Source organism: Struthio camelus, chromosome W (genome assembly GCF_040807025.1).
Source record: "Struthio camelus isolate bStrCam1 chromosome W, bStrCam1.hap1, whole genome shotgun sequence".
NCBI classification, from domain to species: domain Eukaryota; kingdom Metazoa; phylum Chordata; class Aves; order Struthioniformes; family Struthionidae; genus Struthio; species Struthio camelus.
Window position 1 is genome coordinate 38,906,820 of NC_090981.1, and position 15,018 is coordinate 38,921,837.

Consider the following 15,018-nt stretch of genomic DNA (forward strand, 5'->3'; position numbering starts at 1 on the left):
CTCTACAGATGGCATTGGTTTTAGGACAGATGAGCTACCATTCACCACAGAAAGATAGGAAACAAGATCAGGGATTTAGAAAAATTTGTTTGTTGTCATCCTGGGTCATGCACCTGGCCAAGCTTAGCTGCCAGGCAGTTACTACTGCTCCTTTGAAGCTTAGTAATCTGAAGGTGACCAGTGAGAACTAACAATCTCAAAGTGTCCCTACTCAAATGTCCTAATCTAAAGCTAACTAAATAGAACATCTGTTCTCTTGAGTGATCTTTAAATAAAATTCTTTACTATTTCACTATGGACAAAAAAAATCCTTTCATTTTGTACAGCAAAAAAAAAGAAAATGAAATCCCCATATTCTGCCAGATGACTAGGGAATGTCCCATGGATTGTACTGAGCATTCACTTTTTAGCATGAAATCTAGAACAACAAGTTTAGATAAAGTAATACAAATTCCAAAAGACAACAACCATAGTAATTATTAAAAGTATAATAATATATAAACAAGTAAAAAGAATGGTCTCCAAGAACCTATGTAATGATATAGCATATATGGGATTTTTTTTTAATGATCCAAAGGAGATGGGCATCTAGCTTTCATCAACATTTGTGGGAAGAGCCCTTCAGAAACATAAGTCATTATGTATTTATGTCATTATGTAAAAAAAAAATCCAAGCATATAAAAAAGAACTGGCAGTGTCCTGTAATTGTATTATGAGGGGTTGGTTGTGCATCTACTGTTAGGACACAGGAGACCCAAGTTAGACTGAATCTGTTCATGTGGACTTGTAAACCACCTAGTTGTTGATAAGAGGAAGCAGGAAGAAAATCTGCAGAGAAAAGGACAGAAAAGCTTCTTTGGGATAAAGAGGGGAAGCAGTAATAGGGTGGAGGCTAGAGATGCTGAAAAGGCTCTGGTAGAACTTCTCAAAGCAAATAGCCTTACAAAAGTTGCTCAGGTACCTGGGAACTATAGCTGCAACAAAGGCTGCACCTTGAAGAAGTATAGATAATAGGAAAAGACCTGGGCAAAACAGTGATGAAAAATAGCTTCATAAACATGACTGAGAATCAAAACAAAATGAGGGAAGAGAGATCAAGTGTCCATACTGACCTCCAGTGAAAGGGGTTACTCAAGGCTGAAAGAGGCTTGTGGGCATCACAGTAAGAAGATAACAGAGCGCAAGCATGACCTAGCTGAAGAGCTAGCTCTTGAGCTGGATTGCAGAAGTTCTTTGAAAACCACTGAGATGTGGAGATTGCAATAGCCACTGTCACTAAGGAAAGGGACTGCACACCAGCAAATCCACTTTACATAGTAAAATACAGCACTCCCTTTCTATAGCATCATGCTTTGTGTTATCAAAGAACACATAATGAACCTGATCCTATTATACGCCAAGTGATGGTGCTTTACTCAAGCAAAAATGTCCAGATTCCTGATCTAAAGGTGAATGTATATAGTTCAGTTTAAGAAAGAAACCTATTCAAAGCACTGAGTGACCAGTATTCTGTCAATGATAGAGCTTAACTGCAGCACATTTTTCTTATCCGTGTTTGCACTAAGCCTACAGTACTAAATTTTCTAACTTCTAGTCATAAAGCCGGACCACATGACCTTGGCAATACTCTATGAATAATGACCTAAGTATTGTTATCATTGTTGCCCTATGTGTCTGGAATAAATTTCATTTCTAACACAAGGCAGACACTTCAGAGATCTTAAAGATATTTTCTTTCTCCCTGCAAGCAATTTATCAGCATTCTTCCCAGGGAATTAATAGACTCAAGGGGATTCCAGATGTCTTTGAATGGTCATGCTGTTTTTCCACTGAACTATTCTGCCTATGGTTAGAGAACTACTATGACAACCTGTTATCCAGACATTGACCGTCTGGCACTTTAAATGGCCCCAAGACTTACATGGTCCTCACAAATTTCCAAATAACCTCAACCGATGAAGTAGCACGGGAGGAGGTGTTGGAAAACTTACTCTAAGTCATTCTAATTGAGCAAATGACCATTTCCATTCCTACACCATCTTGTTCTTTCCCTTTGCCATGACATCAGCAAAATTTCCTTGGAAGAATAGTTTAACATGAGGAGTAATCTACAGAATCTATCTAACCTTAATTCCATCAGCTTGGGGTGTTTTTTCACTGAGAGCTTTTCTTCTCAGCAAAATAAGTGAAAAGTAGAATCTAGACTAGATGGTGTAAGGGCACATCAGAGCAGGAAGTGCATTTTCATCTTATTTTGCTAATTGACATCTTAAATTTGTAGCTGGAACCAAGTGTTGTACCCTTACCTTGGGAGGATAGAAAGTGCTTTGAAAGTGACTGTGAATACTTACCCTTATAAGAAGCTAGGTTCCCTTCAAGAACAAGGCTGACTTTCATACTGCCTACTTTAGATGCCTACTTTTGGCATCAAAACATCTAAAATGAGTGTGTCACTGCTACCAGGATGTCAGAACACTTGCACTCCTGGTGTAATCAATACAGAGATGAGCAGTTGCTTCATAAGTGTTGCTTGCACGTGCTGAGTGGGAAGCTGTCTTCAGCCAGCCACAAGAAATGCTAATTGCAAGAAGGACACTGAATCCCCTCTTGTAAGGAGTCTAGATGTGACTAGTCTACAGATCTCAGGGGGCTATTTCAGCCCTAAATTATTCAGACTGATTTTACTGATTCCATCATCTATTTTAGATGACATTAATTACTGCTCGTTGTTAAATACAGTGAAAAGCGCAATAGAGCCCTTTATAAAGAAGTTGCATATGTCTGTCCCAGGAGTTTGGTTTTCTCTCAGTCCTTCTGCACTGGTACCTCATTTCTTTCTTCTGCAGGTATCTGCTTTTAGCTTCCTCTCCTTCTAAACCTTCTTTGCACCATGAAGTTACACATGTGAAAAGATGGCAAAGTATGTTGTTACAATACCCTTTTCTTTGGGGTTGTTATGGGCATATGGATGTTTGTGAGGGAATCTCAGTCTCGAGATCTAAAACAGGGACAGAGTGCCTCCTCAGCAAGTTTGCTGATGATACTAAACTGGGGGGAGTGGCTGACACACCAGAAGACTGTGCTGCCATTCAGAGGGACCTGGACAGGCTGGAGAGGTGGGCGGAGAGGAACCTCCTGACGTTCAACAAAGGCAAGTGCAAGGTCCTGCACCTGCTGGGGAGGAATAACCCCATGCAGCAGTACAGGCTGGGGGTTGACCTGCTGGAAAGCAGCTCTGCAGAGAAGGACCTGGGAGTGCTGGTGGACAACCAGCTAACCATGAGCCAGCAACGTGCCCTGGTGGCCAAGAAGGCCAATGGTCTCCTGGGGTGCATTAGGCAGAGTGTTGCCAGCAGGTGGAGGGAGGTGATCCTGCCCCTCTACTCAGCCCCGGCGAGGCCTCACCTGGAGTACTGGGTCCAGTGCAAGTACTGTGCCCAGTACTGTGTCCACTGGGCTCCCCAGGACAAGAGAGACATGGCACTCCTGGAGAGAGTCCAGTGGAGGGCTACAAAGATAATTAAGGGACTGGAGCATCTCTCCTATGAAGAAAGGCTGACAGAATTGGGCCTGTTCAGCCTGGAAAAGAGGAGACTGAGAGGGGATCTCATCAATGTATACAAATATCTACAGGGAGGGTGTCAAGAGGATGGGCCCAGACTCTTCTCAGTGGTGCCGAGCAGCAGCATGAGGGGCAACAGGCACAAACTGAAACACAGGAGGTTCCATCTGAATACGAGGAAAAACTTCTTTCCTGGGAGGGTGAGTGAGCACTGGAACAGGTTGCCCGGAGAGGTTGTGGAGTCTCCTTCTCTGGAGATATTCAGAATCCACCTGGACGTGATCCTGTGCAATGTGCTCTAGGTGACCCTACTTGAGCAGGGAGGTTGGACTAGATGACCATCAGAGGTCCCTTCCAACCTTGGCCAGTCTGTGATTCTGTGAACAGAAGGGATGTTTCCACAAAAGCAGCCAGTTCTTTGCGTGAGTTAGGCAAGCGCTTATGGCTCGTTCAAGCACCCATCTTATCATAGTGAAAGTGACAGCAACTGAATCATATGAGATGGTGGTCGCATCACCATATGCTCTTGATCATTGTGAGCTCAGGTTTCCATAGCCTGAGCTCAGGGAAGCAAGGAGAGCAAGCCTTTGATGCAGGATATCACTATTGTTAAGATAAAAATTAATTCCTATAAACATTATCATTTCCTAGACTTTTAACCACTGTTAGAGAGAAAATATTGAGCTAGACAACCTTTTGACCTCACACAGTGTGGCTGCTCTTGTATTCAGTAGCTCAAAGGTAGCTACAGCAATAAATAAGAAGTGTTGCTGTAGTAAAAACAAAGATTGATGTGTAACCTTATTTGCATTTTTCAGTACTCTGTCTTCTTCAGAGAGTTGTTTCTTACATATGTAGTTGAATTAACTGAAGGCATTTTATTAATTCTCAGAATATTATATTAGAATGCAAATAGCAGTATTTTATAGTCTTTTAGATTTGCCAGCAGTAAATCAGTTATGGTTGTGTATAGGAAATGATGGCATAGGAAATAATGATTAATATCAGAATTTCAAATTGCATCTAAGAATGAATGGCTTTAGAGAAATTAAAAACTTAATAGAAAGTCCCCGTAATCACTTCCCTGAGCCCTGAGATCTCCCTTTAAAAATTAATATTCAGCTTAGTGTCTCTGTCTAGGGAGACAGCAGATTGTATAAACTACAGTAATTGAAACCAATGCAGATTTCTTGAGTATGACTAACCATTACCATTTTTCCTTGAAAATTCACTGACTCTCAGCCATAATTTTATTAATTTTAATATGAAAACATCCACACCTATCATTTCTCCCCTGAGGTCTTCCCAGGCTGCTGCAGAAATGGAGTCTGACTTCTTTTTCTTTGGCTAGAGCTGAGGATGAAAATTCCTCTGGCTAATTGCTTTTTGGATAACCTACAAAACAGCAAGGGTCAGAGTCTTGGCCTTGTATAGTTGCTTTACACTGGCTCTGGCTTTATGCCCTAGCTCCCATCCTGGGGAATTCCTGGAGGAGACTGGTACAAGGTCAGGGTAGACCTGACTTCGAAGAGCCTCACTTTCTTCACTGCCATTGCAGATGGCAAGGAACTGGAGCAGCCTTAGAGTTGCTCAGACTTGAATGAAGGGTTGAACTATCCCCCAAAAGCACACCTTTGCCCAGCTAAAACTTTACTCTCAGTTGATCAACAACAAATATAAAATGCTTGGTGAGTTAAGCATGGATAGGTGATAGATAAATTTTCTCTGGGTTAAGCATCTGCTCCCCGTGAAATAGCTTTGAAGTTCTTGCTATTTTTGTACAATCTGGGGCCTTTGAAAGATGAAAACATCCTTTAGCAGTGGAGATGAGCTTTACTGGAGCTAGAGAAAGCACAGCCACGCACACACGCTAATTGTGCTCCTGCACATACAGCGAACACTTGGCTGTCCTTTCCATCCTTAACAACTACAGAAAACCAAATGGTCCAGCCATAGTCACTTTGTCTAGTATCAAAATTAAAGCACCACCATATCTGGTATTTCCCTCCAAAAACCCTCTGAATCTACAGATCAAAACTCTGAGGCTGATTTTGTACCATAATTGTGGCATGTGACAGACAGACTTGTTCAGCTGCATCCAGGAGGCTGAGGAAGAAAAAAAGGAAGGACAGATTTCTGGAGTCTCCCGCCAGTCAGGAACTCATCTGCCTCTTACCCTGCTTGTACGATGCTTTCACATGAGTGCAGAGTAACATTTGTCTGTATCTGCAAATAAACTGAATTATCTCTGAAAGCTGTGTACTGCCCCTTCAGTTCAACAGGCTAATCCTGAAACTGCTTGTTCTGACAGCCATTGCCCCAGGGAAGCTCTAGGGAAATGGAGGGCTTTTCTTCATTATATGAAGGTGATCTTGATAAGGAAAGGTGGGCAGGTGTGGCATCCCCATTCGTGCAACCAGAAAATAAATCTTTCTTATCCCACAGTGGGTTGCCAGTCCCTGCACACACAGTTTTGGTAAGCAGGAGGTGCTGTCCCCAGAAAGGGCAGTACTATCTGTCAGCTGGGTCTGTGTGTGCTTCTCACTAACACCATCAAAAAGAGCAGGCTTGTGGAAGAGAGATGGGTATAGAGCTGAAGTGTTACTGAGCAGTTAAGGCACCCTCAGAGCTGGTATTAGAGCCCCTGCTGGCCTTATTCCTTCCTAGCTTGTGTTGACTCAGTACAGCCTGGTTCACTGCAGAACAGCAGCAGCTTTGCAGTGCTCAGGGTCTTTTGGAGCCAGTGTGGGCTCAAAGCTGGAGACAGGAATGAAAACAGAAGGGCCTTGATGTAAACATCTCATGGTCTGCTTCAAAATCAAAACTGCATTGTGAACCAGGCTATTTTTAAACGGGTAACTCTCCTTCACCAGTTAAAAAAATTAGTTTTCAGTCCTTAGCCAAAAGAAAGAAAGAAAAAAAAACAGGAGCTTTTTTCCCTCTTGGACAAAAATGTATCAAATGCCTAACGTGGGAGTTGTGAAAGAGCAATGTGTTTTGACACACGGGCACTCTGCTGTGTCTCGAGCCAGCAGGCTGGCAGTCCCACAAGGAAAGAGGAACACCTCACTGCTCTTGTGTGACCTCACCAGTGCCTGCAAACTCAGACTGATGTGCTCTAGGGGGAGCCACATCTGTCCTTGCTCTGCAGAATGGAGGTCATCAGGCTGCCAAGCTTTTCAGGAAAGAGGGAGTGGCTGGAGAGCCTTGGGTTACTGAGTGTGGACCACCTGGAAAATAGCATGCAGTCATCACTTATCCTACCTCTAGATACACCACAATAAGGGATGCTGAACTGACTCTGGACTCTCACATAAGCTCTTTTGAAGAAATGGAGGGACAGGCAAGTAACATGCATGTTCTGCTATGAAAAAAATGGCAATAACATTTGTGCCTTATAGCCCACAACAGAGACAGGTTCAGATTACAATACTTGGATATTGATTTGAAACACGAGGAGGTTTAAATCTATTCAGGGACAGAGGCTGTTTGCAAAGCTCAGATCTTGAACTAGGTTCTGACCAAGAGCACCCTGCAATTGTGATAGCTCTGTTAGAGGCAAAAGAGGAATGTAAACTTCTCTGTGGATTAGAAAGAGCATACTAACCATGCTGTCTTTATCTGACAGTTGGAGGAATAAATCCAGTCTCTTGAAAGACAAAGTTGGGAAATAACTGCCCTTTATTTCAAGAATTCAGGATCCTAAAAATGATTGCTACAGAACAGACATCAGACTGAAAGTTCTTGTATTTTATGCCTTCTTATCTATTTCAGGTCTACATTTGCCTAATTACTACTCAGAGGCTGGCAGAGATTTTCCCTGCAGCGCTCAGCTCTGCTGACTGCAGAGACCCTACCTGGCACGCTAAGTTAGTGCGTCAGCATTCTAGGTAGAAATGAATGAAAAATCAATCAGGGCAACTGCAGTGGTAGCATATACAACTCTAACCTACTTTGTGCATGGTTTCCAACATTTCACTGTATATTTAGGCATCCTTTAAAATGGTAAGTGGATCTGAAATCAAATAGACCTTTCTGATCAGCCTGAGAAATGTTTTGTCATCTTTAGTGCTTAGATCAAGCAAACTTACCACCCTGACTGCTAAGTTAACTTGCAGTCTTGATTAAAATGTCAAAAGCTATGCAAAAATTGTTCTAATCCTAGAAATCTGCCGTCAGCAGATTTCATCATACAGTAAATATAGACATAGTGATAGCTTTAGATCATTTTAACTGTATTGATAGACCAGATTTAGAGTATCTTTGGAAAAGCAAAAGTACACTGAAACAGTTTTCTCAAACACTAGTGTTACTTACATACGGTTTTGCAAGGAGTTTGGTTTGTGCATTTTTGTGTATGTGCTTTTACTCTTTCATGTTGTTTTTTTGCATAGGCAGAGTTAAATACTGATTCCCAGTTTCATTTAATGAAAACCCATGATAAAAAGGTCCAATCTTCACATCTGAAAAACTACTAGCTATTGTAACTTTTTCAGCTGACTGGGTTAAATATGTTATAGATCCATTACAAGATCCATTACAAGATCACTAGCTGTAACAAGTTGGGCAGTGCAACATTGTAAAGGTTTCCAAAATTTCACAAGCTTCTTTGTGTCTGACGCCTTCACAGTGAAGAAGATTCTTTTGATTGTAAAGATGAGGAGTCTACTTTTTCTGGTGCTGATTTCTATCTGCTGGGCTGAACCTCACCCTGACAACTCAAGTCTGGAGCATGAAAGTATTATTCACATTCAAGGTAAGCAAATACAGCTATATCCATGACATAGTACCAGTATCTTCAGACTGCTAAGGGAGATAAAATGATATGCTTAATGATCCTTAATTTTTCATTCTGCTGCACTATTTTTAATACTATTACTGGTGACTGAACCTTTTGTTTTCTGATTCAATTGCATTATTATTATTTCTAAGAAATGTAAAAACATGAAAGTTACGTAGTCTAACAGCACTTAGTCACAACCTTGCAGAGATTAGTGAGTAAAGGACAGCCTGTCTTAAGGTAAAGAAAAAAGCATGCAAGTAATAATCAACTGCAATGGACTGAAATACCTTTAGTTTATTGTGGAATACATTTGTTTTAAGAAGGCACTCATATATAAATCGTCATATCACAGAAAATAATTGCTGCTTATTATTTAGACCCAATACATCTGAGATCATAATTGGGCTATTTAAACATGAGGGAGGGAAAAATAAGTAGCTTACCCCAAAAGAAATGTGTCTTTCCTCATACCTTTATTCACACTAAGTATTATACTGCCCTTCAGCATAATCCTGTTTGGTTCATTTGAATCCTACAGCTTATAGCTGTAGCAGGATTGGAATCTGCAGTACAATGCAGCTGTTTTTTCAGTCCCAGCTTCAGTCATTGAGGGTCATCCTGTATAAGAAAAAATAGGGGATTTATGCAGTAAGGAGAGGCAGAACTAAGAAAGATTTTCCTGCTTTCATTTATACACTTACTGAGGCTAGTTAAAATTAATATTGCAAAATTAAGCAGCACAGCATTATTTTTCCCTCTATCTCTCTTTAAAGTTTGATTTCTTTCTCTCAACAACTGGCAAACTGTGTTATTTGAGCTTCCTTATAAATATGAATAATAGAGTCAGGGTGGGATACTAAGAGAGCCTGAGTACTTAACGGTGCCAGGAAAGTCACAGAAGTCGAAGGTACTCTGCACCTATTAAAACAGACACTTGAATTTTCAAGGTCAAATAAAGAATAAGAGATAGCTGGTTTCATTCTAAGGAAACTCACAGTATGAAAGTCAAGTAAATCTTTATATCAAAATGAGGACATTTCCCTGTTGTTAGACAATGATGAACGTTCATTCCCCAGAGTAAAATTCCAACTCTGAAGTTTTTGTTTATCTTTGGGAAGAGGAATTTAGTGCATATAATTAAACCAAATCAAAATTAATTTTCTTTAATCTGTATATCTTAAACTTGACTACTCAGCAGTTTATTTTCAAGTCATACAGTTCACTTATCATCAGTCTTTCAGTGTATATACAGTGCAGTCTGCAAGTGACTCTACTGCTAAATAGTTCAAAACTGATAAAAGTTTCAAGATGGTCCATAAAGCCTCAACTCCGAACCTCAAAAGTTTATTCCTTGAAGGCAAGCTGGATAGTGCTTGAAATTGAGCTCTACCATGAGCTTTGAAGATCAGCTGATTCAGGCTCTGAAATACACAGACCACAAATCAAAAAGAACGAAACAGTTCAGAACTTGATATTTTTATTATTAATTTTATACCTTCTTCTTTGCACTATGGAATCACATCAGGCTTGGGATTGTGTTCTGCCCAATGCTGCATAAACATGTGAGCTGAGGTACACCTGGAAATGAGCTATAAATCAGGGAAGTCTGTGGAACACATGTTATAGATCTGTACAAAAAGTATTTTGCATTACATTAAGGAAGGCAGTGCCTCCCTCATGTGCTATAAGCTTGGGAATACTTTGGAATGACAAAAGGTGCAGAGAACTGTAGCATAGTCACGTACAGAGAATTGAAAGGGATCTCCTGAGTCAATGAATTCAACTGTCTTCTGTTCCCTTTTTGCACATCATGTAATCTCCCATACACTGACTTTCTTTTTTATACTAGCTGGATTTCAAATCTTAAATGTAGTTCTAGCCCCTATTCTTCTGACTTAAGAAATGCTTCTAATTCTACACATATATTTGTAGCCATTGCATGGCCTTGTTCTTGTCCTAATATTATTCCTTGGCTTCAAATAATTCTTTTTCTTCTTTGATGTTGACTTTAAAACAATAATAAATATCGTATCCCCTCACAGCTGACATTTCAAATCCTTCTCTAATGGTATAACCTCCAGTAACCTCATGATTTTAACAGTTCTTCCATACACCTGTTGTTTGAATTTGTACTACCTGAATATGACCAGCCAGAATTGTGTTTGACATAAGATCTTAGGCTGGCGTTAATATTTCTGCCTGTCAGCTAGCAACACTTTGCTAATTAGACCTTGGGTTCAGATCTACCCTCTCCCTCGCCACTCTGCAGTGCTGATCAATAATCTACCGTGACAGACAACATATAGCAGTTATTCTCCTTCACTATCACTTGCCATTAATAAGTACAAGGTTTAGAGCAGAAATTCTTCATACTAGATCTTGCATTCTGCTAGATGATATCACACTTTTTCACACTACTTCTGCCTCCAAATATTCTATATATATATATTCTCCCCTCATCAGTGATGCTTAATAACATGCAAAAATGTTAATCATTCTGTACTCCCATTTGTTTTTTAAGGTTAAGTTAATGGAAATATTAAAGAAGATCAGTTTTACCACTGATACTTGAGAAAGCCTGCAGGCCTTTCTTCAGGCCAATCATTTATGTTTCAGCCCAAGCAATTGCAGTCTCTCTTGCCTGTATCTAGTCCTTACCCACTTAATAAAGTTTTCATCAAACGCCTATGTTCTCCATCCTAACTAATTTCCCATGTTTCCCATATCAGTTGCTTCCCTGAGCTCCAAGAAGATCAGTACCTCACATTTGCCTTTCCCTTTATATCCATTTTTATCATATAGTTGATATCAATTAGTCTGACACACTTTTGTAAGCATCTGCTGCTTTTATCCCACTTTCCAGTGACCTACTCTATCTAATTATTTCTCCCCTTCAACAATTTTTCTTCAAAAATTGTTCTGAAGTCCTGTTTGCTGTTGAGGTCAGACTAATCAGTTTCTTAACGGCTAAATTACTTTTCTTACATATATGTATCATTTTACTTTTGTCAAGCAACTTAGTGTACCATTCTCAATGTGATAGATCAGCTAATATCTCTGCTGTCAGGTTTGGCAGACTAAGTGTCAGTGATGTTGGTATTTGAGCCTGTTTTTCCACCCTTTTCATTTGAACACACTATATTTTCTGAATTCAGCTTTCACTTTTATGTCTTCATTCCACAACAGTGCACTCATTTACATCACACCATCCACCTTCAGAACATCAAAACCAACCTCACTAAAAGTAGAAAAAAAATACATATGTATATATATAGCACTTTGGTCATTTCTGTTTTGTGTACCACCTTTATCTCTATAGTCATTGCACACTCTGAAATGAACCTATGCTTGTTTAGAAGACTTCTCTTACTATTACTGCAAGCTCTCTTACAGTCCTTCCTGACATGCTTTTGATCCTTATCCTGTTTTATTTTTGCCATCATGTCTTATTTCTTCCCCAACCTATTGTAGCGCTAATGTACAAAGCTAGTTCATCACCTTTGTTTTTCTGTACAACTTTCCTGAAGAGCAGCCACCTATTAATACTATATCCAGCCCTGACTGCTATTTCAGCATGTTTCTGTCTCCCTTGACAGTTCTGTGTCAGGAACCAGAAGATCTAATTCCCCCATTTTGCTAGCCTTCCTTTAGTACACAAACTTCTGCTAGACTTAGCGTTTGCTAAACAGAACAAACAGCATTTCACTGATTACATTTTCCTCTGAACTGTATTGGTAGATCATTGCTTCTATTAAAAAGCTTTCAGATGTCCACTCTCTTAAAATGATGGCATCTTTCAGCTTTTCTAAACACCTCTTCTTTATCATCACACTAGCTGTAGATATTTTCTCCTAAATATTTCCTCTGATTTCTTCACTTAGAGTTTTTCTTACAGACAGCGCCAGTCTCAGTCACAGAGGACTAGCAATCAGTCTATTAGGAAGTGTCCGCCCACAAGACAAGTCCCAGATTGAATGATTCTCACTTGTTGAACGCTTCCCAAAATGCCCTCAAAGCACACTACCTGTGTAGCTTCTGTAGGTCCATTCCTAGTAGGAATATGGCAGCACTAATAATCTAGATAGATATCAGCCAAGCTGAGATGGTCTTTAGGATCCTCTCTAGCCTGAGACCCATATTTTACAGTCTCGATTCTCATGAAGCTTTCATACCTTTCTGTTTTCTCAGCCTGTATGCATAACTCTGTTCCGTCTGTCAGTGTAAATTCTAGTTTCTGGGTATTCTCCTCGAAATTTGAAAAGCCAGAGCATCTCTCAGAGATAAGAAGATTCTTCTGTGGGTTGCCATTCTGCAAAATAAACAAAATTGACTCAGCTATCACAGTAACTGCCAACTTAATTTCTTAAGGGTAGTAAGAATCTTTAACATATGCCTCCAATTTGTTCAAGATTTAGAAATATAGCAAGAAAGGCCAGGGAAGAGAATACAAAGTTTGGCTTGAGAAGAACCAAATTTTAGCTTTTCCTTGAATTTCAATGAATTTGTTATGTATGTGTTATGAATTTTTATTTAACTTTCGGATACAAGACACGCCCTTCTAGCCTCTCAAGAACCTTCTGTGCCAATATATTTATACATATCAATAAATATTAGAACATGAACTGAGCAGAAAACTTTCTAATGTTGTGCTATGGGAAAAAAAGGAAATTAAGCCCATTAATCAGTAACAAAAATGGATGCAATTTCTGCCTCCATTGCTCTGCATGAGGATGAGTTTTATGCACCATCCACCTCTCCTTCTTGAAAACAAGATAGAACCAAAAAGGAGAATGAAGCTTCCTAGACTTTCCTGACTTGCTAAAAACATGATATTAGACTAGATGTACTAATAACTTGATCTCATACACTAATTCTGGTGTTCCCAAGTCTCACGCTTGGCCTCTTTCCTTTTGCCTTTCTTCCTTTGCTCCACCTTTCTTCATTTTCCCACTTCCCGTGATGTTACCTGTTACTTCTTTCCATTTTCTTGTATTTATTTTTTCCCTTAAAATTTCATACTACTTTTATTGCCATTCACGACACTTTAAATTATCTCATAATCCATCTCTTCTCATTGTTGAGCTGCTGCTTTTACATTAGTAAAACTTTTCTTCTTCAGAAAGTGTCTATACTCACGGCATGCAATGGGCAAAGAACAGCCTCACCTCCTGTTGGCACATAGGTTTCGTTAAAGGTGTTCAGGACGGCATATTCTGCAGTAGACCTTAAATTATGGATACCAAGATATTCTGGTTGTGAAAGATTATTATAGACTGAAATATTTCAGGAAAAAAAGGATTCATGCTAAATATCAGTTTAAATTATTCTTTTGCTGTCACTTGATGCATGAATCTAATTCCAGATGTACAACATTGAAAGATAATTCGAGAGTTAAAAATGGTCCATACTGGTTCTATCCGATATTTTGGTCTTGTCAAACAGTTGTCATGCTATACCATCCCACCAGTGAAGAGTTCCTTCCATGCAGAAGAGGTACAGAAGTAGTGTCATCATTTTGGGCCTTTTTATCTTCTGTTGCCTCTTTCAGGGCTTTGCATTTGATCTGACCAACATATTAGCAAGAGGCACAGAACCGCCTGGCAGCATTGTCAGACTCACTTCTCAAAGTGCAATTATGCTTCCAGAATGTAAAACACTTCAGTTCACTCCTCTCTTATTTAAGGTAAAGGGAGTAGTTTAGAAGGCCTGAAGTTTTGTTATTTCCCTACTGGTTTTACGCACTGTTAGGTCTCCACAAAACAACAACTTAACTTAACGTGGCCCCTTTAGCAATTTACCCCAATGTATTACTCAGCATAAATACGTAGGATCAGAGGAAAAGTTGTTTACCTCAATCTTGTCATCTCTGAGATAAACGGATAAATCTGTCTCTGAGAGGCAGATAAACTTCTCCTCTGCCATTGGTAGAGCAGGTACTGCTGTTTGGAACTGTATAGCTGAACGTCTTAATCAAGATTTATCAGCATCTCTATTGCCAGTTGTCTGTCAAAACTTAAAAATAACGCACAGAAAATATTTTTTCCTGACAGTTTGGAGGTGGAAACATGGAACTTTGATGCCTACGTCTTCTTTCTCATGACATAAACAAAATGAATTTCATGCTTGGGCCCAATAACAAACGCCTTTCCTTAGCCGTACAACCAATGTTTGTCCAAACCAAAGTTTTTAGAATTTTTCCAAAAGTGAAATAAAAAAGTAGTTAGTTATTAAGTAGTTAGAAGACAAGTAGTAGGAGAAGTAGGTGGAAAAGAGTGTAATGTGTGTAATTCTTCCTGATGCTCATCCCTTCAGATTGTCTGATTAATACACAAACACATATATGTATATCAATACTACAGTGGCATATTTATTGTAGCTAGTGGAAGTTATTGTTATCAGGGAAATGATTTTTGAATTCTTAAATAAACATCTGCCACTTCTACAGAAACAGTGAGGGTATCTTAGAATGAGTCCCAGATAATACTACAGGAAAGCAAGAAACAATTCTGTGTTTATTTCAAGTAGGATAGTAGACAGGGTTATTTAACTAATCTTCTGCTAACAATGTGGAACATCTAAGGCAATATATGAGTTTCATCTGACCAAAAAAAAAGATGTATAAAAACTCTCAAGGAGACAAAAAAAATTTCTGGCTTTAATTTTTTTTCTTCT

General features: G+C 39.4%; 1 protein-coding gene across 17 annotated transcripts in view; it reads left to right on the forward strand.

The window, feature by feature from the left end:
- Positions 1-15,018, forward strand: part of LOC138060865 (hyaluronan and proteoglycan link protein 1) — a 67,781-nt gene that overhangs the window by 24,399 nt on the left and 28,364 nt on the right. For 13 of the 17 annotated variants that reach the window (XM_068925849.1, XM_068925848.1, XM_068925859.1 and 10 more), the window contains one exon: positions 8,194-8,319. In XM_068925849.1, coding sequence (XP_068781950.1) covers positions 8,220-8,319 — 100 coding nt within the window. In that variant the 5' untranslated portion in view covers positions 8,194-8,219. Of the gene's footprint in view, positions 1-6,693; positions 6,907-7,033; positions 7,569-8,193; positions 8,320-15,018 lie in introns of those variants that run through there. The other 4 variants (XM_068925857.1, XM_068925854.1, XM_068925855.1 and 1 more) reach the window with 4 other exon arrangements.